Source organism: Phoxinus phoxinus, assembly GCF_949152265.1.
Source record: "Phoxinus phoxinus genome assembly, chromosome: 19".
NCBI lineage: Eukaryota > Metazoa > Chordata > Actinopteri > Cypriniformes > Leuciscidae > Phoxinus > Phoxinus phoxinus.
This window is the reverse complement of record NC_136894.1, coordinates 21,272,779-21,297,766: the sequence shown is the minus strand read 5'-3', so window position 1 is coordinate 21,297,766 and position 24,988 is coordinate 21,272,779. Positions and strand designations below refer to the sequence as shown.

The following is a 24,988-nucleotide window of genomic DNA, read 5'->3' as shown; positions in this document are numbered from 1 at the left end:
ACTTGTTTGCTTTTCTTTATTTTGTAACATTGTCCTAAAGTTTACATTGCAGCTTAAGGATAAAGACATCTCAAAAGAGTCTCTCACTCGCTCGCACAAACACGCACACATTATACATCATCTCGCATACAAATTGCCTCGGTTCCACAAAACATTTTCCACAAAAACATACAGTACGAAAATATAATTTCAAAAGCACTTTACAAAAGACTTGCAATACAATACATTCACTATATAGTATATCAAACTCCCTCCAAAATAAATGCATCTCAGTCACATTACTACATTGTAGGTGTGAGGAATCACACGGATCCTATCCAGTAAAATCATGTTTAACAGGTTCTAGTTTGTGTGTCAAAGCTGAGACCAAATGACTCTGTAGCCAAAAAGAGGTACAAATGTGGTTACTGGTACAGCGTCCAAAAATACACACATACAAACAAACATGACACCGGATGAATTGGAAAATAACAGGACAGTGAGTCATCAACAATGAGTCACTCGCGGATAGGCATCCAATACTGTCTTCATTACCTAGCTCGTTTTTGGCATCTGAATTATAGAAACTATCCATTCATTCAATTGTATGCCTCCCCCCCCCCCCCCCCCCCCCCCCCAAAAAAAAGAAAAATCATGGGTCTAGTCCACAATTTTAGTGTTTAAATACAGATCCTGGTCCCAGGGACCATTTAACACCAAATATATGGACAACATGGAACATTTTGTCCATATCGACTCTGTCTGTGTCCCATCTTAGCACCTCTGACAAAAAAGTACCATGTATTACCATGTTTTTGGACATGCACCCTGATACCTTAAAGTACCATATAAATACCAAGGTATACATATCAAAGATCCATGGTGACACAATCTGATACCATCACTGTACCATGAACAGCACCTTGTTTTTCCAAGCTTCATATCTGGAGATTTGGCAGTGCCATTTTTGGTCCGTGTTGTTTAATTTGACCGACCCTTACCGCGAAAAAACAGACTAGTGGATAGGAAAGCTTACTTGGTCCTTCTCTGCACCAAAAGTTGAAGCTCTTAAAAGTTGTTAGAGACATTTTACTATTGTAAACTGTGGTATGCTTTATTTGGCCGACAACAGGACCGATGCAAAAGCGTTCAAGAATTAAAGTTGAGAAAATATATTCAGGCGTAGCTATGCATCTGGCACTATCGAACTGTAATACTAGCAGTAACAATATAAAGTAAAGATTTAATACTTTTGACAACAAAGATTGTAACAGTAAGACTACAAGCCAAAGAGACAGTAGAGCAGCTAAGCCGGAAGTCGCGTCATGCTAGCAAGCCTAGAATACAAGGCAAGCAGAGGGCTAACAAATACATTTACACAAAAACAACCACAAGGACAGTCCCAAATGTGTCAAAAATAAAAGAGAATCAACAGCAACGACCGAAATAAGGATCTTACGAGCTAAGAACTGACAAAAATACTGCAAGGCTGAGTACACAAACAGAAGTTTAGGTCCTCTTTAAGGCTCCTCCACTAACAGGCACCAACCGGATAGCCAGATGTGACCCGTTGTGTTTGGCAGATCATCCATGTTTCTTTTTCAGTTGGAGAAGAATAACTTGGCACTTCTGCACTGCTGGTATATCAGCAGGGTAACGGGGCAGAATAAATCTGCCCTTTGTCTCTCTTTAGGCTGACGTTGCACCGCATTTCCAATGCGATTATTGTTGGCTTCAACAAAAGTGTGATTTCATTCGGGGATCGTGGTATAAAATATTGCTCAGACCTCAAATGCAACTAGACGCATGAGCCAGAAACCGTGTCTACGTCACATAACTGCAGTCGTCTGGAAAACGCCTCATGCAGAGAATTGAATTTTACGCTGAAGGTGCCGTCTTCATGCTAGCCGCATGCAAAACAAACTCTGGAAAGGTAACTTTACACTGCGTTATGTCAGCCGTTTTGATATTGTGTGTGGAATGTTCTGGAACGAAGTGAGTGGAAGTGAGTTTCTCCGGTTTCCTGGTTTGTTTGTCAGAAAGTTGGCAGCTGTATTGTGACCTGAGATCAATGTCCTTCCAATTCAGACAATAAAAGACGGTTCTCTACAAAGCAAAGAAAAATATGAAATGGTCCATAAAAAGGAGATAACGTTCTTGTATAAAACATAATATAAATGTTCTGCAAAATATATAATGGAAAATAAAATATTTGGATAATACAACTTAGCTACTAATATATATAAATGTCTTTATATAATTTTATATACACGTTTCGGCGTACCTACTGTAGTTTTCACTTGAAGTAGGCGTGATGAACAACAAAAAGAAATTACCTAGAATCTCAACTCTTCTTTTCTGATTTAAAACCATTTTCTCTGAATTGATTTTAAAATCAGAAACAAATGTTTGTTGTCCTAATCTTCAGAGTAATTTTCATGTATCAGTGGCTGTGCCACTTAAAAATTAAATAAAAATAAAGGATACTTTAAAAAAGAAATGATATACATGGAATGTGCAAATGTACAAGTATATCTACATACATATATAAAATCACACACATAAAGAGGAAAGAAAGAGAGAAAAAAATAACGAAATCAGCATTTGATCCCAGTTAACATGATCCAGAAATGCAAATGAAATGAATAGGTAAACGTGAAAATGACTGTGTGTATCACAGGGGTGGGTGGAAGTTGATGGTGTGATGTCTAAGGCCTTGAGAGGTTTTATAGCTTTTCCCACAGCGACACTTGAAGGGCTTTCTCACACGGATCTGTGTCCTGTGTCCGTTTTTAGCATGGTACTTAATACCATTCACATTCTGGAAGAAGGAGAAGTTAGAGGGAAAAGCGAGAATGAGAATTTCCTAAAGAACTTTCCAGAAATAAAGAACCTTCAGTGTAATAGAGTAGTCAACATTTGAAGTAGACCAAAACCTTTCATCAAAGTGATACATGAATTTTGAACAATACCCATTCTTGTCTTAGGACAACTTTAATTAACTTTTTTGATCCACTTCAAATGTTGATTCAATGTATGTGTATATATATATACGCACACACACTCTATATGGACTAAAGTATTGGGACACCTGATCATAACACTTGGCCATGGAGTGTTTCTGTGGGAAGGTTTGCCCATTCATCCAGTAGACCAGGGGTGGGGAACGTTGGTCCTGGAGGGCCACTCTCCTGCAGAGTTTAGTTCCAACCCTAATCAAACACACCTGAACAAGCTAATCAATGTCTTCAGGATCACTAAGGCTACGTTTACACGTGGACGCCTTTTTTCATAAACGGACATTTCACCCCTCTCCATTTTCAAAAATAACATTGTGCACACCTGACAGTTTTCAGAAAAGTGTTCTTTACACAAACCTGTGTATATGTCGTCAAGACCATGCCAAACCTGTAGGTGGCAGTGTAACGAGAAGCTCAAGCCCCCGTTAGCAAATCAGTATCCCAAAAATAGTCACATACTGCAGTGGTTCCCAAACCTGTCCTGAAGGACCCACAACACTGCACGTTTTCTTTGTCTCCCTAATCAAACACACCTGATTCAACTCATTAGCTCATTATCACATGGGTTAATGAGCTGATGAGTTGAATCAGGTGTGTTTGATTAGGGAGACAAAGAAAACGTGCAGTGTTGTGGGTCCTTCAGGACAGGTTTGGGAACCAGTGACATACTGTGACGTCGGCTGCCTAAAAATCTGTTTTTCTCAGTTTACATGCAAACTTGCAAGCAAAGTTTTCCAAAATCTCCACCCTGGCCGGAGTTTTTAGAAAGAATCGTTTTCAGAGGGGAATTCTCAGATTGCGTGTAAAAAAAAGGGCACAAACGAAGGGAAATGTCTCAGTTTTTAAAAATAACCATGTACGTGTAAACGGGGCCTAAGGCTACAATCAGGTGAGTTTTTTTCAGGGTTGGAGCTAAACTCTTCAGGACAATGGCCCTCCTGGACCAACGTTCCCCACCCCTGCAGTAGACAGAGCATTTGTGAGGTCAGGCACTGATGTTGGACGAGAAGGCCTGGCGAAGGTGTTCGATGGGGTTGAGGTCAGGGCTCTGTGCGAGCCAGTCATATTCTTCCACACCAAGCTCAACTTTTACCCACCATGTGCCTCAGCACTCCTTGACCCCGCTCTGTGACATTATGTGGTCTTCTGATTCGTGGATAAGTTGCTGCTGTTCCTAAACTATTCTACTTTCCAATAATACCACTTGTAGTTTACCATTGAATATCAAGCAGGGACGAAATGTCATGGACTGACTTAGAGTGACATCCTGTCATAGTACCACGCTTGAATTCACTGAGCTCTTCAGAACAACCCATTTTTCCACTAATGTTTGTAAATACAGATTGCATGGCTAGGTGATTGATTTTATAAACCTTTGGCAATGGGTCTGATTGAAAAGCCAAAATTCAAGTGTGTCCCAATTCTTTTTTGTCCATATAGTATAAATATACCGTATGTATATAGTGAGTGGAGTACCTTGTATCTCTTCTTGCATCCTGGAACAGGGCATGCGAAGGGCTTCTCATCGCCTCCGTTCATACACATGGAGCTGAGGATGGACTCTGAGCTGATGGCACTTTCTGTAGTCCAGGACTCGTCGCTGTCAGAGTCTTCATACTCCACTTCCTCCTCATCACACTCACTGCCTGAGGCGCACCAAAAAGTTAAACTCTTTAATTAGTCATTTATTTGCTTCATATATTAGCTGATGAAAGAACTAATGAGAATTGAGAGTGCAAATGTGCCCTTTGCTCCAATTATCCAATGTTTTTTCATTAGGGTTCTAATGTGTTTTTATTACCACCGTTCAGTTCAGACCTAAATGGGTCATGAATTGAGAAATTTAATATTCCTTGACCTTTTGACATATAAGAGATCATAGTAAAAATGACCTCTTAAAAATATCCTGCAAGTTTCAGAACTCAAAACTTCCTCATTAGTCCAAAAACAGCTTTTATATAAACCAAGCTGTCAAAATGACTCGTTTCAGATTTGTCTCAGTATGACATCCTAGTTTAACGAAAGACTGCCTCTGCAGACAGTTCGTTTGTTCACTTCGTTTTACTGTGGATTCGTTTTTGTACAAGACACAGTTTGACGCAGGCTTTTCAGAGAGGCTAACCTATTTGGATTCGACAGTTATGTCGCAACTCACAAGTGTGTGTGAGTAACAAGGTTCTTACCATGTGTCACTATTGATTTGTCTGATACAGATCCTTTGATATGTACTCACTTTATTTTCACTTTACTGAAAAAACGATGAAAGAATAACAGTGAGACAAACGATGATACATTCATTCATAATTCGTTTACATGAAACACCGCAAGTAATCCTTTGTGAACTATAACTGTGACTCAATGTACAATGCAAGGCTGAATTTCACCAGTTGCCATTTTTCAACATCAGAAACGTGTAATGGCGGGGACGCCAAAAATTATTTTCAAAATGCAAAACTGTTACCCAATCATAGCAGTGGGTGTTTACTTCCAAGACATGAATGCGGCCCGCCTAGGAGTGTTTTAAAGAAAGGGTCAAAAACTGGATAGAACATAGCATATTACTTCTAAATTATGATTTTTTTTTCATATAAAATGTTGCTTACATTATAAGTGGACCTCAGAGAACATAAGATTTTTAAATAATGCAGTTCATGACCCCTTTAATATTTCTAAAATAACCACTTTTAATGCATCATAGATTCAGCGCAATTTGAACTACAGTCTACTATTTAGGACTTGTTTCTGACACTAGGCATCAACTGATATACTGACTGGCTTATTTAAACAGCATAAAACAAACAGGAAGTGTGGATGTCAGCAAAAGCTTGGGGAACTTTTGATGGCATGCACACTGTTAGTGCATATTCATATTAGTGTATACTCATTTATAAATCTAACTTTATCATCATGTAAAATCCCACAAACTCCAATAACCTGTAGGTGTGCTGCTGCGGAAGGAGGATGAGGGTGTGATGGGAGGGGTGACGGGTGGAGTTAGGCTGCCGTTGCTATGCCGCGGAGGCGTCGCTGTACTGTTACGCGATACACCTCCCGTGACTGATATAGCAATTTTGGGTTGGACCTTCTTCTTCTGAGTTTCTTGCTCTCTGCGGGCTGCTTCCGTCATGAATCTAAAAAGCAAACAAACAATAATCCACATTAAGAGATTGAATGTGCAGGTACTGGTGTACCTGAGGTCTATGTTCATGGAATTACAGTGATTTAAATCTTTAATACAAAACCGTGTCAAATACTATGGCCTCCTTCTGACCTCCCAAGTGCTTCAATTATTTATATTTGTTGCATATACATGTTATTTTGAATTTATAAATGCAAGCAATACACTACCATTCAAAAGTTGTGGTTTGAAAGTCACTTATACTCTCCAAGGCTACCTTTATTTGAACAAAAATGTCAGTAATTTTTATTACAATTAAATATACATATTACAATTTTAAAATTGTATATTTGACTATATATGAAAATTCCTGTGATGGCAAAGCTGAATTTTCAGCATCATTACTTCAGTCTTCATGTCACTTGATCCTTCAGAAATCATGCTAATATGCTGATTTAGTGCTAAAGAAACATTTCTTATTGTTACAAAAGATGAAAACAGTTGTGCTGCTTAGTTTTTTTGTGGAAACTGTGAACATTTTTTGAAGATTCTTTGATAAATATAAAGTATGAACAGCCTTTATTTGAAATGTAAATATTTTGTAATGGTGAATGTCTCTACTGTCAAAAATTGAATGCACCCTTGCTGAATAAAATAATTAATTTCTTCAAAACAAAACAAAAAATCTTACTGACCCCAAACTTCTGAATGTTATATTAATATAATATAGTTTTAATTTGATTATATAATTACAATTTTATCAATATTTTATTAAGCAAATTAGTATATACTACATATTACATACACACCTATTAATGTAGCTTAGAGCAACGTATGTGGGCTGCTGCAGCTCCTGCCTCTCCAGAACTCTGGGGTCTGTATCTGAGAAGAAGAAGAGAGAAAACACAAACATAGATCACTGTAAAACACACAGGATAAAGCTGAAGTTAAAGATGTACACATATAGGTCAAGGCAAACACTGTATATGCAGTATTACAGTGATCACATCTTGAAACATTATGTTGTGTTGTGCTTACTGTAAGTTTAGTCAAGCAAGTACCCCTAATGCCCTGCAGGCCCAACACAACCACCACCACACTTTTTCCACTCTGCTTGTGACAGCAGGCAGCTTCCAGTGCCTGAGGCACACCAGGCAATGCTTCAAACGTTCCTCTGCCAAGTGTGTGTGTGTGTGTGTGTGGTTATAGTCTGTATCATGGCCTGAGACTGCCCTCATGTGGCAAAGTCTCCCTTATGATAACTGATCAGTATGTGTCTTATTTCTACACGTGTGCACATACTTACACAAAATGTTAATTAACCAACCTATTGTTTACTATACACTGTGTGTGTGTGTGTGTGTGTGTGTGTGTGTGTGTGTGTGTGTGTGTGTGTGTGTGTGAATTGTAGGATGTTAATTGCTGCTTAGAGCTCATTAAAACATAAATGGTGCACAGAAGACCTCACAAAGAGAAAAAAAAGACACACTCCTGAGTGTGTGTGTGTGAGTGAAGCTGGCACATTCTGCGCGATTATTTTACAGAGGTTTCAATGACCATGTGGAGAAAGAAGAAAAAGAAAAGCAGGGTTTTTCACGTTCAAATGGGTTGCATTGCATGTGTGTGCACAGTTATATTTGTGTATAACAAGGCAGTGTATATAATAGGTCCCACATGTCTAAATGAGGTATTACTCAAAGCCATTAAAAGCATTCCAGCATGTTCACTTAACCATTATTCTCCTTTAACATGGGAGCAACTTCTACGCACACTTAATGCTTTGTAGAATGTGCCAGATTTTGCATGCGAATAAATATATTTTGCGCTCTGTCACATTTCACACAATCTGTAATAAGCATGACTTGAATCCCAAAAGACAAATGATTGGTAAAAATAGAAGAGTAGCAAAGTTTCCTTGACGTCTTTAAAGGAAAAACCAGTCAACCTGTGTCTGCTTCTGCCTTAATCTCATCAGAGTGCTTTCTGGTGTCGGCAATGCATGGATTAGGCCTTCCTCGCCTCATAAAGAGGACACACACACACACACATCTGTGTATCTCAGGTGGTCCACTGAGGTGGTCTTCATCAGTGGTTTATTAGCGTGTCTGAATCATTTTACCTGCTGTCGTGGTGTTCCCTTTCAAACTTAAACATACTTCCCATTTAATAATTAAGAAATGAAAAACAAGAGATAAATTCAAATGAATGGTTAAAATGAAATACAACAAATAGTAAATTATCTGTGGACTATATCAAAAGTTACTCTACTTGTATGAAAGTTTAGATTTAATCGTGAATCTTTCATTTAACCTACACATCCGCATTTTTCCCTATTCTATATTTATTTTCCCTTAATCATGCAAGATACACAAATTAGAATCACAAATTCACCTTCAAGAAGTTATCTAGAGTGACATCCTTGCAAAACATCACATTTGTATATTGGGGTTTGTTGAAAAGTTGAACTAAGAGTTTAGCGAGCTACAATAAAAAGAAATTACTCCTCATGTCATTCCAAACTAGCATGACTTCCTTTCGTTCATGGAACATAAAAAGAGACATTTTGAAGAATGTTTATGCCGCTCGTTTTCATTACAAAAACAGTGGATGGAACCCCAGAGTTGTTAAGATCTGATTAATATATTAAAAGCATTGTAAAAGTATCCTAAAAGTTGACTGTTTCATGTTTTACAAGTCTTTTAAGTGGTGTGATAGATCTGTTAAAGGAACATACTTAAATCGTACTTGGCAGCCTTGGTTCACTTTCACTTGGTCACACATTATTATTATTTTTTTGCTGGACATTCTACTATTAATATCTCATTTGTGTTTAATGGAAGAAGTCAGTCATACAGGTTTCAAAAACATGAGGGTGAGAAAATAAGTTTTTTTGTGGGTTGAACTGCTCCTTTAAATCTTCATAACTTTATTCTGGTATTATGCGGGGGAAGTGTAATTATGTGTGCCAGGTGCAGAACAGTGACGGGAGGGCAGAGTTAATGTTTTCCAATTTTATGATTTCCCTTCACCTAGAAAACGGAGGCACACAAGGTCTTTCCACAGGAAAAGTAGCAAGGAAACACAGAAAGAAACACACACACACACACTTAACATTCAGTGCCTCTTAAACTGAACACCCTGGAGTTAATTTTCACATTTAGCAAAATCATAAACTTTCAATAGCGGCCGTCATCATAATTCAGTACAAACAACAACCATCCTTACGGCAGCAGGAACTTGAGTTGAAAGCACCACTCGTCACAACCAGTAGCAGTAATATTGCATTTTAATGGGCCATGACCAATATTAAATCCCTATGAAATCTTTATGTAGGGCTAATAACACTGGGCCCTCTGTGAGGACATTAAAGAACTTTCTCCCGTAAACATGCCTTTTATTCACAGCCATATTATTAAATCCTCTCCTATCAAACCTCACAGGGCTATTTACTGCTGTCCTGAACACTAATATGGGATCAGGTGGATCTAAATTAAACGGACATGCATCTTTGTAAGAACATTTTGGTTTAGCTGGAATCTTTTTAAGAGGGCTGAAACCACCAGAAGAGCAAATGTGCCACCCTGTGGTGGAGAACAGCGCAAAGCAATATGTGTGTCCCTTTTAGTGTGAGTCTGTGCATAAGTCAGAGGAGCCTGGCATGGAGCGGCGTTGCAGGAATGCCGGGTTTGTTTTCCAGACGGCTAATTAAAAAGCAGGGGAGTGTTTTAATGCGCTGGAGAGCAGCAGGTCTCCGGATGGAGGGAAGGGGGGGAGGAGGGGAAGACAGGCGGGAAGGAGGGGATGGAGAGAACTCCAAACGAGGCTGTAATTACACTTCTCGGAGCTCAGCAGGATACAACGCTCCAAACACTTCCGTATGTACACGCAAACACACGCAAGCTCAAGGACGAGCACACATATGAGAAAGGAAACAAAAACATAAGCAATTCACACACAAATCATGCACAGACAAACACACACTGGGTTTTGGGTGGGACTGGGAAAAGCTGGTGTAATGGATTTTCCACTGGATCTCACTAATTGCCTCATAAAGAGGCCTGAGGAGTCATTTAATGCAACACTTTCTCTTACTCACACACACAATTAAATCATAATGATCTAAACAGAGATGAACATAATTAACTTCTATAATTATAGTTGTAATTTCTTGATATAACTTTCATAAACGATTAGCCTATAGCAATTATTGCGACTATTATTTCAGACAGATGCCTGATACAAAATCCATTGTATAACTTCAGAATATTATTAAGAACAACATATGGACCAATACTCAGTAATAAAGATGCAACACTTCCCTTATATGAAATATGCCATGATTATTCATCACCAACCTCAACCAAACATCAAAGCTATATGAGAACTGTGCTATTAGTTATATTACTCTTTGGGCCTCAACAGAATAAAACTTGGACATTTACAAGCCTCTCCGTACTTTTTGGAGCTATTGTGTAACAAGCCTGACATCTTCTGGTCACTGAAAGAAACACGCCCAAGTTTCAAAATTCACTCTGTCTACTCCAAATTCCTTATGGTTTTATATTTAGGGTTGTATTAAGAAAAAAACAGCATTTAAAGTAGTATGCTAGGGTAGCAAGAGCACAATTTCTTTAAACGGTTCCAAACAGCGCTGATTTATTGTTTAGCTTTAGTGACTTGTGAAAGAGTTGTGTTTATGCTAGCGGTGGCCATTAAAAACTGCTCGGGCTAATGTTTTGTAACTTATCTCTTCCTGTGTTTTACTAAAACCCTTCATCTTTCACCAAAGTTTCATTTAGTTACATTGTTGCCATGGCTGCGCTGTTAGCAGAAAATGCTTAGTAACCTGCATTGATGCAATGCTCAGATAATATTAAAGGAGACCTGACCTATTATGGAAAATTCACTTTTACATGGTGTTTGAACATAAATGTGTCGCAGTGTGTGTACACAACCACCCTATAATGATAAAAATACACCCACTCTTTTTTAATTCCCATAAATCATAAGCAGTCTCAGAACAAGCCTTTTGCAGTTTCTTGCTTCTGTGACGTCACAAATGTCTAGACCCTGCCCTGAATACACAGTATACACTGTACACAGTCCACCATGTTTTTCTCCTCGCCAGAGCATTTAACAGCAGCATTCAAATAAGAAATGTAGTCTTATTAAAGCTACCAAAGTGATTTTTGTTTTTTCTTATGTTGTTTGATTCATATTAGCCGCATAGCAGTAGTATGCTTATAGTACGTAAGGTGCTTTCACTTTAATACACATGCAGATATAATTTACACATACGTTTTTCTTTACTTGCCATTTATGTTCACAGACATAACCAACTGTATTTACTTGAACTTTGTGTTTTTGACATAACCTTGTGTGTATTTGACAGTTTAAGCGCAATAAGACGCGAAAGAGAACTTGGTTTAAAACTCACAAGATATCCAGCTTTCTGTGTGTGTGTGCTTCGGATGTGTGTGCTCAGAAAACCATATATCAAAAGTTTAGACTGATATAAAACGCATGCAGATAATAATCTTTCATGATGATGAAGAACTGCAATGTCACGTGAGAGTGACCGCGATAGAGATGATAACCAGGGGAAAACATTTTTTCATAGATGAATCGCGATTCTATCAATTTGCATCAATTCACAAATTTCAAAAATCGATTTTCTAAAGTGTTACATTTCTTTAACTTCGCAGTGCTACAGTACTTAAAGACACACAGCTGAAGTATGCTAACAGGTTCCTTTCACATGCATGTAATCTTGACTTCAGTTCTCTTTCACAGACACAATTATGTCAAAAGTGGACAGCAGCCTCATAAACTGTTGCTATTAGTTTCATTAATGTTAATTTGAAAAAAAACACTGCTTTTGACTAAATCACTTTTTTATCTTTATTATTAATCAATTTATATGAAATTCATACAGTGAAGACTATACAGTGTTTTATTTTTTAGATTTGATTATTCAATTTTGGTATTATTATTTACTACATGTTAAATAACTTAAACTTAAAAGTGTATTTTATTTGTATATTTTTTCTATTGTATTTGTCCTATAGTTTGTCATTTACTTCTTTGTTCCTGTTTTTAATATAAAAAGTCTGCCTAGTCTGCTTAAAGGGCATTTGCTTTATAATATTGGGTTGACCAAAATGGGAAGAAAAACTAAATAAATGTCAAGGTTTTTCCCCTCCCCTAACCAAAACCAAACAGATGTTTTAGTTTTTGACAGTATTATTGGAGGCCCGGTGTAACGGTCACCAGCTGGAGTGCCCTTGAGAGCCACCAGAGGGCATCAGACTATTTTCACTCCCTCACAAACTACATTTCCCATTACTCACTGCCCGGACTCATCATCACTGATTGCATTCACCTGTGTCTCATTACCCTGTTAGTCTCAGCCTATTTATACCATGTTCACTCATTCACTCACAGCGAAGTTTTATATGTTGTTGCACTGCATTTCTGAGCGTTTTCCCTGGTTTGTCTCTTGGTTTTTTGGATTTCTTGCCTGTTCCGTGGATTACTCTTTTGCCTCTGACCCCTGCCTGTTTTGTTTGTTTCTTTGTTTCTTTGTTTGTTTTGGACTGCCTACCTGTGTTTTGACCTATTGCCTGTATATTGGATTACGTGTCTGGATTGCCCCTTAAAGGATAATTCCGGTATTTAACACCTTGAGTCTATATTGTAGTTTGTTTTGGATGAACAAGAGTGGTGGACAACATTTTTTTGACAATGGTTCCTCTCTCGAGTTTTTGACTATAAAAGAATTGGCCATGGACCCATTTAACATTGGAGTCAATGGGCATGTCCGAAAATGTCATTAAAACAACCTTTAACATTAGTTTTCAAAACTGTGCAACTCACCGAGTGATTAGTGATGTTAGTTGATGTTCCAGAAACAAAAAGTGTTGCGAAATACAGTTTCTGTCGTGTTTTATTCGTCATTTTGTAAAATCCCATTGAATTCTGTTGAAGGACTGAGTGCTCGTTAATATAAATGCGCTACCGGAAACGGAAAGGGGGCTGTTTACATTTGGTCGATGTAGTCTTTTTGCTCGCTTCCGTTTCTCATAAGGCTAGCGAGCAGAGCAACTGTGCTCCGGGAGAGTAAGCGAAATAAACAAACAAAACCTTGAAAATATTGAAAGACGTGACCACTGACCAGTGCAATATGAAGTTGAACTCGACTGTGACCGTGAGTGTCCCGCGAGACATAAACATCGGTTATCGCCATCAAGTGGTCGGGAGTGTGCTAACGCTTCAGATTCAAATATTGAGCGGAAGTTACACGGTTGTGAAGTGTCTGAAAAAATAGTTCCACTATAGCAAAATAAACCGATTGGAATCATATATTGCGACGATATATTGTTTATAATCATCAACGAACACCACTAACCACTCGGTGAGTTTAACAGTTTTGTAAACGAACATTATTTGCTGTTTTAATTACATTTTCGGACATGCCCATTGACTCCAATGTTAAATGGGTCCATGGCCAATTCTATTATAGTCAAAAACTCGAGAGAGGAACCATTGTCAAAAAAATGTTGTCCACCACTCTTGTTCATCCAAAACAAACTACAATATAGACTCAAGGTGTTAAATACCGGAATTATCCTTTAATAAAAGCTGCATTTGGATTTCAACCTTCGTGTCTCGGAGCAGTCAGTAACACACGGGCTGTCGAGGCTTCGCCCTCTTCTGGAAAGCAGGGTGGGGAGCAACAGCTCATTTGCATTTAAAGATACATGCACGAAAACAGCATGTTTTTCCTTCCACTTAAAAATGGGCATTTACAACATGGTATATAATAAATGATCTGTGGGGTAATTTGTGCTGACACTTCACAGACACATTCTGGGGAAAACTGAGACTTATATTACATCTTGGAAAAAGTCGACGACAACAAACACAGACCGTACGGCTCGCAGTTGTTTAGAATTATGTCACCTGTTACCTACGACATGTAAATACAATAGAGAGGAAATGAGACGGGCATGTCTGAACAATTTTCCACTGCCACAACACTAAACAACAACCAAAATACATGTCTGAATACCCGGAGGACCATCTCGCTGACACGGGGAGGGTATGACATAATGCAAAATTCCTTTCGGCCTAGGCAACTAACACAGATATACCAATGAACTTTTTCTTTCTGTGTTTGTTTGTATGCATGCATGTCTTTCTCAAACTCACCCTGACCAGTAACAAGACGCACAACTGTGTTTTGAGGAAGCTTCGATACTCGTGTCAAATTATCCATATATTTTATTCAAACCGTATGTCAATAAAGCAAATATATAATTCAGTTTTCTATTTGGGGCAACATGACAGCTCTTTCTTGGTACCATTTGATTAGGCTACCTAATGTAAGTGCACAGATCTGACAGTCTGCAAAAGTCTCTCCTGCGTGTCATGTGGTAAAAACACCACAATTTTACCACAAGGAGGCAATATTACATAAGTTCATGTAACTTTGTATTCCCTCGAAGAGCCAGGAAAGAATGAAAAACAATCTGCTCAATCTGAAAAACATCTAGGACAAGGCAGTTTATCTAATTATTTTACAATGTCTACAGTCTACTTGATAACAAAAGGAATGAAAATGCACAAAAACACCCTTCACATCCAGATCAAGTGCATTCACTTTGATTGTAAAAACATTTAATTACAAACAGTATCATATGGAAGTAAAACAAGACAAGCAAACAACATTGCAAAATCAAATTGCAGTACTTAGTGTAACAAGAAAAAAGACTGGTCAAAAACCAACATGGAGTCTTAAAGGGGTGGTTGATTATGATTTCACTTTTCTAACTTTAGTTAGTGTGTAATGTTTACAATGCTCAAAGTTCAAAGCAAAGGGAGATATTTGCTTTAAAAGAAATTCCTTTTTAAGGACTACAACAAACGGCTGGTAGGGACTACACAACATTCCTCCCGGGTTAGTGACAATCACCAACCCATGATTAGATTATCAAGACAGAATATGTTAGAAGTTAACTACACATAAGCTACATAAATTCATTAACTAACCATACAGAAATGTCCTGTTGCTTCTACATGTTGTCACTTCTTTTTGAGTCTCTCCATCATTGTCTGACTGCGGTTTGAACATAAAAGGCTAACAGTTTTAGAAATTTTTAGTGCATGTTGTGCGGTAAAAGGACACAAGCTGTTGAAGCTCCGCCTTCTTTGCCAGGAGCAGCAGCTCATTTGCATTTAAAGGGACAGACACAAAACAGTGCGTTTTTTGCTCACCCTCAAAAAGGGACAATTTTAACATGCTATATAAAAACCTTTGTGGGGTATTTTGAGCTAAAACTTCACATACACACTCTGGTGACATCAGAGATTTATTTTACATCTTGTGAAAAGGGCATTATACCACCCCTTTAACATCTGTTGCTTGTAACACTGCAATAACGCTTTATTCTGGAAGTAATTGTATAACTACAATTATGTAAATCTGTCTGTTTGCCTAACATCGCTTAAATGACCTTGAGGACAAAAAATAATAATAATCTCATCTACATATCAAACAGCTTCCCTGAAGAATATTAGGGTAAATTTATTCTAAATGTTTACACGCAGACACAACCTTTGACTATTTTTAACTATCCATATGAATTCACATTAACAACTAGTCAAGACAATACTGCTGTGCAGTAGATGTGAACACGTGATACACACAACAACGCAATGAGTGTTCCAACTAAGTCCTGGTTGTTTTGTTATTTATTCATAAATTAATGAAACTTTTTCACTATTGGGTATATAGCGTCAAAACTTTTGAAAAGAAATACATTTAATATTAGAAATGCACCGTTTAAAAAAAAATCAGCATTGTACAATGAACCAATAATATTAAAAATGTTAAGACCGATAACTGATGCATAGTATTAAACAAAGTAAATGCAGTTTTAAAAATCACAAAATTTTTGTCAATAAATACAAAAGTTTAGGGCCATGTCAACTGTTATTAAGCTGATATATTATGCAAAATACTTCTAAATAGCTTTCACTGCTGAGACCAAACTAAACTAAACTTAACAGACCCAGGGCTCTTGATGGGACTTAAGATCAAAAGTCACTCAAAGTTCTTTTTTAAAGAACCTTGTTTTAAAATAGTTTGTAGCTATTTTATCAATTCACATTTTGTATGCATTTATATCAGTAAAAGTATAAGCAATGACCTGCCATCACTAACACTTCATTTGTGTCACACGTGCGGTTTCCTGAAGCGATGAAAGAAAGGATTTGGAGACAATCATGGGATGTAATTCAGGAGATGTAGACAGAGTCTGTATCCTGCTTTATATGCCAGCTGTCTAAAATATAGGTTGCCTTAGTGAGGCTTTCTCATTAATCTCCCAACACTAATAGTGAAGAACAAACTAGCACTAACTCAAGCATAAAGGTGCTGCTTTAAAGTGATAATTTTATCATACAATTTTGAATTTCAATTTGAACAATCTTCTTCATGACTGGCAAACTGCCAAACCAAGCCACAGCATGGGGTTTCCACTCAATAGGATTATTATTGATTAGCAGTATTAATGACATTTGTGGAAGGCTAGGGGTCTCTCATTGTTGTGCTCATTAAAACAAGAGCTCTGAGATCAAATCCCTAACCCCAAATGTCAGATCTGTGACCCCCTGGGGGAAATCAGGCCAGCTGATCTTTTATGAGGCTACAGTGACAGACACAGACTGGGGTGCAGGTGTGTTTCATTCTGACAGGCCTTCCATTGTGACGTCTGCAGCCAGTCACTATGGAGACAAGTGTGGCACAGCCATCAAAATAATAGAAACACAGCAACAACAACAACAAAAAACTACATACATGTTAAATATAAACATGCATTTTTCCATCACAGATCAGCAATGCATATATTCTTTTAAGAAATGTCTTAGTAGGGGTATTAGTAAGATAACTACATATTCTAAAACAATAATTACCATAGACAATATATATATTTAACATTACTCCTTGCATTGATGCGGAGACAATACTTTTTCATCATCATGTTATAACAACTATAAGTGCTTTAAGAGTTTCAGCTTGAATTTTTACATCAATAATTAGATTCAAAGTGGCAACTTTGGCATCACTTTAATTACACTTTTCAATATTAGTGGGTTGAATTTTCTTTTTCGTTTTAGAGTGCACACCGCTTAAGTTCATTCTAGTGATAGCTAACTTGGGATTAATATATACAAATACAATTTTTTGTATGTAAATCACTGTATAAAATCACACAACTGTTAAGCACCTAAACAGAGAATCATTCCTGTAGAAGTTGACAGACAGCTTGAATACACAACATTAGCATAAACAATGGCTCTCCACAGCATGCACTAATTACGATGTACATGCATGGCAAGCCATTTTTACATTTATAACAAGAATGTATTTTTACTAGTTACTAGTATACCTTTATAGGTCTGTCATCATAACTGCTTTTTGTTGGGCAATATATTGTCCCAGAAATAACTGCAATAAACAATATTATTGTAATTTTAAGACTATTTTATGCCATTGAATATATAAATCACAATAAAACTGCATAATAATGCAAGCACTTTCAAATGACAACAACGTTTCATTCTTAAGAATATATAGATGCTTTAATTGAAGTGTCAAAAATTAACAAGTATAGGGGAAAAAACACACTTGCAAGAAAGCACTTGTATCAAGATTTTCCCCTGACCTTCTTTTCTCAGTAAAGTAATGGTGCACATTATTGCTGTAAAACACAAACCCTACTTAATAGTCATATGTCCAAAGACAAAGATGCCATGTCTGCTGCTAAATCTATTCTTCTAGAGGTGTGTTTTTCAAAAGTTTAACTTCTTTTATCTTTTTAAACCGTGTGCTTATAACCCTGCGTCTTGCACGAGATGCTGCCAAAGAGCGCAACGGTCAAACATGTCTGTCTACCGCATGTTTACATAGAAAAACATTAAAGTGGAATGCAAAAACTTATTCTCAGTGACACTTGAGACTGTGTGAATGTGAAATGGCCTTAATGAGCTGTGGACGTGCACCATTACACGCTGTCAAGTTTAATTTACACCGGAACAGTGCAGCTTTGAAAAAGAGTGAATTTAAACTTATTCTTCCAAACTGTCTAAAGTTGTCAGGAAAACACTATAACGCCTCGAATGATGGCTTCTTTTCACCTGTCAATGTCTGTCCTGAAGGAGAGCAGATAAGATGACAGAGGCAGCGCCATCTGCAAAATGTTGGGGACATTAATTTTTAGGTAAACATAATGGGCAATATTTGATGTCACCAAAAATTTGCGAAGTCGTCCATATATTGTGCGATAAGTACAGTTTATTGATTATCGCAACAGGCCTATACATTTATGTCTATTTTATGTACACATTTGTATTATTCCAATAGTGACATACACTATTGTCCAATAGTCCATACAGTTATTACAACATTACTACATGTATTACATACATTCTTATTCTGTTGCTACTAGTCATCAACCCCAATAGTCACATGTATCTATTCCATTGTTATTGGTAATAAATTGCAAAATGTTGCTATTAAATTCTATTAGAATCTGTGGTTAAATATTCATTATATTTTTTTACATAATTATTTAATAATCAGATGTATGCCATTTTTAGGAATACGTACCAGCAAATATTTAGCTGGAATACAGTTTAATATAGTTTGATCGATAGGTACTATGTGTCTATTTAGGTGTCTATTTAATTAGTACTAGACAACTGGAACAGATATTAGTAACTGTAATTATGTGAAGAATGCATTCACTTCTGGAATAAAGTAGCCAATCTATAAATTAGTAACACCAACCATTATAATTATGATTATTCATAATTATGACTATTGAAACCCCTAAAATTACAATCACTGCTAACAACAACATTAGGTAGTTATTTCAAGCAGCAATACATGTTAAGACAGCTTGCCACACGTACAAACAGGCCTAAATCTAAACAGAGCAGCGTCTAGTAACCGTGCACCCGTCGCTGAAACCTGTTTATGACTATCTAACGACACTTAATTAAACTGAGTCAATGCTAATGTTATTAAATTTGCAGCGAGTTCATGCAAGTGAATTAGCGCGTCACTGCATACAACCCACCCAAATGCTCAGCGCACAGACGCGCCTTCTCACCGCTTGAGAGCGACTGGTTAGCGGGACAGCAGGCCGAAAGCGGAGCGCTACTCACCGATGTGGTTATCTTCGATGTGAACGATGAGCTCGGCCAGGGACTCGAAGTGCAGCCCGCATCCGCCAAACCGGCAAACGTTGGAGAAGAAGGAGGCAGCCGCGACGCCCGTCATAATGAATGTGTTGGCAATGGTCCGTGAGCTTGCAGACCGGCAGAGGCAGAGGCTGTGCGGGATGAGGTGATCTAATAGCCGGCAGCTCGTTGCAGCAGCAGCGGCAGCGGGGATTGCAGCTGGAGCTGTTTAGACGGCTGGCAGCCAATGGGAGGGGGATGGGGGGCAAAGCAGCATGACGGAGGAGGAGGAGGAACCGGCCAAACAAACATACTGCTGTTCAGTTCACCTGAGCGGAGAAAAACGAGGAATGCTTGACCGAGAAGGGCCACATAAGCAACTATATTATTGATTATTTCAGTGCATCTTATACCCTGCCTTTAAATGTGCAACGTTTAACAGTCCCACTGCCTGGGAATGGGGAAACAATCCCGATTATCTTTTTACTTAATAAACTTAAAATGATCATTACACATGTATTACACAGGCTGTGTGACTCTTCCAAGTGTTCATACATTAAGCACTTTCTGCATAATCTTTTCATGTGGAATTGTAGTGCAGCGGTCATTAATTTCACACCTTTTGGTGGCAGTAGCCTAGTCTATATCTTAAAAAAAATGGATGTCAGAGTGTGGTTTGTATGTGTGCAATAAAAAAATGTGTGTGTGCATGTAATATTTGAGAGAGAAAAACTGTACCGTACTGTACTGTACTGTAAATCACAGAGCTTTGCTGGCATCCAAACAAAATCTTACTGAAAGATCGGTATCAACCTCAAATTTGCAACACAAATTGTTTAGATTTATATCTTTGATTTTCTAGTTTTTGAGTTCAACATGTTTTATCAAATATATATATTTTTATATAAAATAATGTTCATTATATTTTTTTATAAACTTAAACCTCTATAACTTTTTTGTTTCACTTTTTTTACTCCAACAAAAATCAGTCAAGGGTCCTTTTAATTTTTATGACGTTTTTTTTTACATATCCTCTAAGGATACTTACCTCTACTTTAAAAAGTAACTTTTTTAAATTGAATGTATGACCAGCATTTTTATCTTTTCAGTAACTTTTTTTTTACCTGTACAAAAACGGAATTACAGCAAATACTTTGCAAACACGCATATTTGAATCAAACAGTCTCCACCTTGTCACCACTTAGCCGTCTTCCTCACTGTCTTGTGTTAGTTCCTCTCTACACTACAGTTCCCAGCATCCTCATTGGCCCACACCTGCACGTCCTTCACAATTATCCACACCTGCCAGTCATCATTGTCATCATGGACTTCAGCTGTTGTCTCGTTATCATCTGTGTATTTAGGCTACGTTTACACGTGGACGGCTATTTTCATAAAAGGACATTTCACCCCTCTCCGTTTTCAAAAATAACATTGTGCAAACCTGTCAGTTTTTAGAAAAGTGTTCGTTTACACGAACCCGTGTATATGCCGTCTAGACTCTAGAGCATGCCAAACCTCTAGGTGGCAGTGTAACGAGAAGCTCAAGCCCACGTTAGCCAATCAGAATCCAGAAAATAGTCACATACTGTGACGTCGGCTGCCTAAAACTTTTTCTCAGTTTACATGCAATCGTGCAAACTAAGTTTTCCAAAAGCTCCACTCTGGCCGGAGTTTTTAGAAAGGATCGTTTTCAGAGGCGAATTCTCAATTTGAGTGTAAACGAAGGGAACAAACGAAGGTTAATGTTTTCAAAATAACCATATACGTGTAAACAGGGCCTAAATTCCCTCAGTTCAGTCAGTCCTCGTCCGTTCTACGTCGTAATTTGTGTGTGTATCCTGCCTGTATGCATCACTAGAGTTATATTAGTAAGTAAACAATTTTGTATTGGAACCTTCTGCCTTCCTCATCTTCTTCTGCCTGCACACACCCTGACAGAAGAACAGACCTTTAAAAATGAACGTGGAAGACTGGATGTCTCAAAACGGTCGCTGGCTAGAAGACTATGTGGATAAAGACGCCTTTATCAAGACGCGAGCTGGGATGAGGAATCTCTCAAACAGCAGTTCTGTAGCGGGATGGGCGATCTACTCGCCCAGATATTGCTGTTGGGAGATGTTCACCTCTCTTTTGTCGAGTTAATCGACCGCACCTTATGGGTATGTGGATCCTCCCTCACTGTGGGAGTCGTCGAGAACCCAGAGTCTCATCCTGCCGTGACCGCCTGTCCAGAGTCTCCTGTTTCTGTCCCCATCCCAAGTCTTGAAGAAGTTGACTTGATTTACTTTTTTTCAGAGCCTTCACAGCTGTTCTCGTCCAGCCCAGAGCCTTCACCGCTGGTCCCGTCCAGCCCGAAGCCTTCCTCGCTGGTTCCACCCAGCCCAGAGCCTTCACCGCTGGTCCCGTCCAGCCCGGAGTCTTCACCGCTGGTCCCGTCCAGCCCGGAGTCTTCACCGCTGGTCCCGTCCAGCCCGGAGCCTTCACCGCTGGTACCGTCCAGCCCGGAGCCTTCAACGCTGGTCCCGTCCTGCCCGGAGCCTTCACCGTTGGTCCTGTCCAGTCTGGAGCCTTCACCGTTGGTCCCGCCCAGCCCGGAGCCTTCACCGCTGGTCCCATCCAGCCCAGAGCCTGCAAATCACGTCTGCCGAGCCCGCACTTCTGCCGAGCCGAGCCCGCATTTCACGTCAGTCCTGCCGAGCCTGTCACCACACCAGAGCCCAAATTCCCACCCAGCCTCCCTCTCCCACCTCCTCCCATCTGCCTCCTCTCTACCCTTCTTTCGCCACTGCCTGTCAGCCCCTCTGCTCCTCTCTCCACCTTCAGGGAGGTGGAGTCGCCGTGGGTCTGCCGGCCTACAGCTCCAGCCTGGTCGGTGGAAACCCCGGTCTCCGCCTCTGACCTCCGTGACCAGAACTCCGCCTCAGCCCAACTGTCCATTAACATCCCCTTGGCTCTTACCTCCTTCAGCTCCTCCATGGCCCACCAGTGCACCAGTTCCGCCATGCTCCCTCGTCCCGACGGATCCACCTTGGTCGCTCGTCCACCTTCCCTCACCTCTGGACTGCACTCCTCTGGCTACACCTCGTCCCTTCGTCCCCCCGGTTCAGTTGGACTCCTCACTCCCTTCAGTTCCTCCTTGGTCCTCACTCCCTCTGTCTTCACTGCACCCTTCTGTGTCCCCGCCTGCACCTCAGTCACCAGAGCCGGTGGCCCCGCCATGTCTTGCTGGATCTTCGGCGTCGCATGGGCTCGTTGGCTTTCCAGCTCCACCCTGGTCTCCTCTCCCACCTGCTCCACCCCTGTCAGTCAGCCCCCTGGTGTCGTCATCCCTACCTCCACCATTGCTCTGCCCTGGCCGCCTGCTCCGCCCTGGCCACCTGCACTGCCTGCTCCGCCCTGGTCCCTCTTGCCCTCTGTCTTCCTTCACTTGCTCTTCGTCCTTCTCCTGAACCTCCTCCCTCCGCGGTTGGCCAATCTACGGCGCGAGGATGCGCCTACCGGGAGGGGGGGGTGCTGTCACAGTCACCACCTAGTTGTCACCACTTAGTCGTCTTCCTCACTGTCTTGTGTTAGTTCCTGTCTACACTACAGTTCCCAGCATCCTCCTTGACCCACACCTGTATCTTCTTCACAATTACCAGCACCTGCCAGTCATCATCGTCATCATGGACTTCAGCTCCTCAAACCCTGAAAACCCTGAGAATGTGTCAGGTGTGACACATACACCCATGTAAGGTGCTGTGTTCACAAAGAGCAGGAGGAATGTCCTTTTGATCAGCCTGTGACAGTGGCCGTGTGCTGACCGTCACTTGTTAATCATCCGTTAAATCTCCCTGTTATAAACGTTCTCTGCCGTTGGGCTATGTAAATACCTGAGAGACTAAATGACCAAACATTTTCCACGGCACTGTTTTCAAACAAACAGACTTGCATATACATGTACTCATGAAATACAATATTTTCTCTTCAGCTTCATAATTTGATTAGGTCCTGAAAAGCTCATAAACGTACAGACATCTGTTTGGGACGTACCTTATAATGTCATAATGCAAAGCCAGTCAGATGTTAGTAAATTCAACCATCTGCCTCACACAAGATACACATAGCCGATGCCAGATGCTAGAAACTGCGGGGAGAACATTCCAGATCAAACATGTTTGAACAATATCAAAGAGTTCAGGATTTATATAGTTCCAAATTCTTGATCGATTCAGTGCAATATCACTCATATGCAGTAAATAGTTAAGACCTTTGAAGATTTACCTTAAGACCTTACAAAGGATCATGTGGGAAAATGACAAACAGACACATGACACACACACACCCACACACACACACACACGTCCAACCATTGAAGAAGACATTAAAAGAATAGACATCTGATATCAGAGTCAAATATTTATTTTTGTTTATTATTATTATATTATTATTTTTGTTCAGTCACGTTGGAAGGCACCTGCTAAAAAAAAATTATGTTATTATTTTAATAATAGTTTTGTTAATTAGCCCCAAAAACACCAATTTGTATTCTTTAAATGGTGAAACAAAAGGTGAACTTGACATAGTTCCTTTTTACAGTGAATTTTATCATGGGAGAAACAGGGATGATGTCATATGAGACCTGTGGGTGCATGCCCTCCGCTGCACTGTCTCTGTGTGAATGATTCATTCTCAAAGACGTAGGAGTCAGCTAAGGTTGAGGCTTGATGTGACATCATTACCACTTCCTGTTTTGTGGTGTTGCTGAGGAAACAGCTACTAGCATTCTGAGTTACAGCAGGCTAATGAATCACGCTCTCTTTCTCGCCCTCCCACTTGTTCTGCCTTTTCCTTGCACTCTTTCCCTAGCGGTAACTACGAAAGGACCACGCTGTTCTGAAACATCAGACACACCCCTCATCCGATAATCTGAATGAATCCACATTCTTTCGAATGAAAACATGACATAGTTTAACACAACATGATTAGACACTGTTAAACAGAACATTTTACAAGCTATTTTATGAAATGTAAAAACTGTTTTCATTTTCAGGCTAATGTCACCATAAAGCATCTTTGACAGATGGGGTCACACTTTGTGGCTTTACATTTTTTGTAAATACTATAAGTCAGAACCATTCTGTCTTAAATGATTCCCTTTAAAAACACAATGGGCCTTGATTCTGCAAAATGAACTCGAAATTCACAGAAATCCACAGCTAACGTCACTGACCAAATTTACTTTTCATTTGAACGGCCCAAAAAATTGTAGGCCTATGCATTTTACTTAAAGCTGTCAGCGATCAATAAAAGTTTAGACTGTCTTAAATGACAAATGACAATAAACTATCACACATGATCTGATCAAAAGTTGATGTCAGTGTCAAAGTTCTATAAAACATGTCTTGATACAGATACAACCATATTTTGTAAAGGCTATCATTCATTTATTAATAAAAAAGAGCCCAATTTTGAATTAATAATGATGAATTTACAACAATATCTAAAATCTAATTGCTACATTAACAGGCAACAAAATCAAATAAAAAACTATATTTAAAGAAATATTAGGCTAACCAATGTTACTGATATAAAAGAAAAAGAAAATATTTTATGATTCGTTACTTTCTGCTCGGTCTTT

The 24,988-nt window shown here is 39.1% G+C and overlaps 1 protein-coding gene across 1 annotated transcript; it reads right to left on the bottom strand.

Moving 5' to 3' along the window:
• Window position 1: 1 nt before the first annotated feature.
• Window positions 2-19,795, bottom strand: jazf1a (JAZF zinc finger 1a). The gene is given in 6 exon segments (XM_079590039.1): window positions 2-2,800; window positions 4,476-4,645; window positions 5,934-6,130; window positions 6,927-6,999; window positions 19,351-19,539; window positions 19,542-19,795. Coding segments are annotated over 6 exon segments (912 nt in total). The 5' UTR covers window positions 19,678-19,795; the 3' UTR covers window positions 2-2,653.
• Between the last annotated feature and the right edge of the window lie 5,193 nt (window positions 19,796-24,988).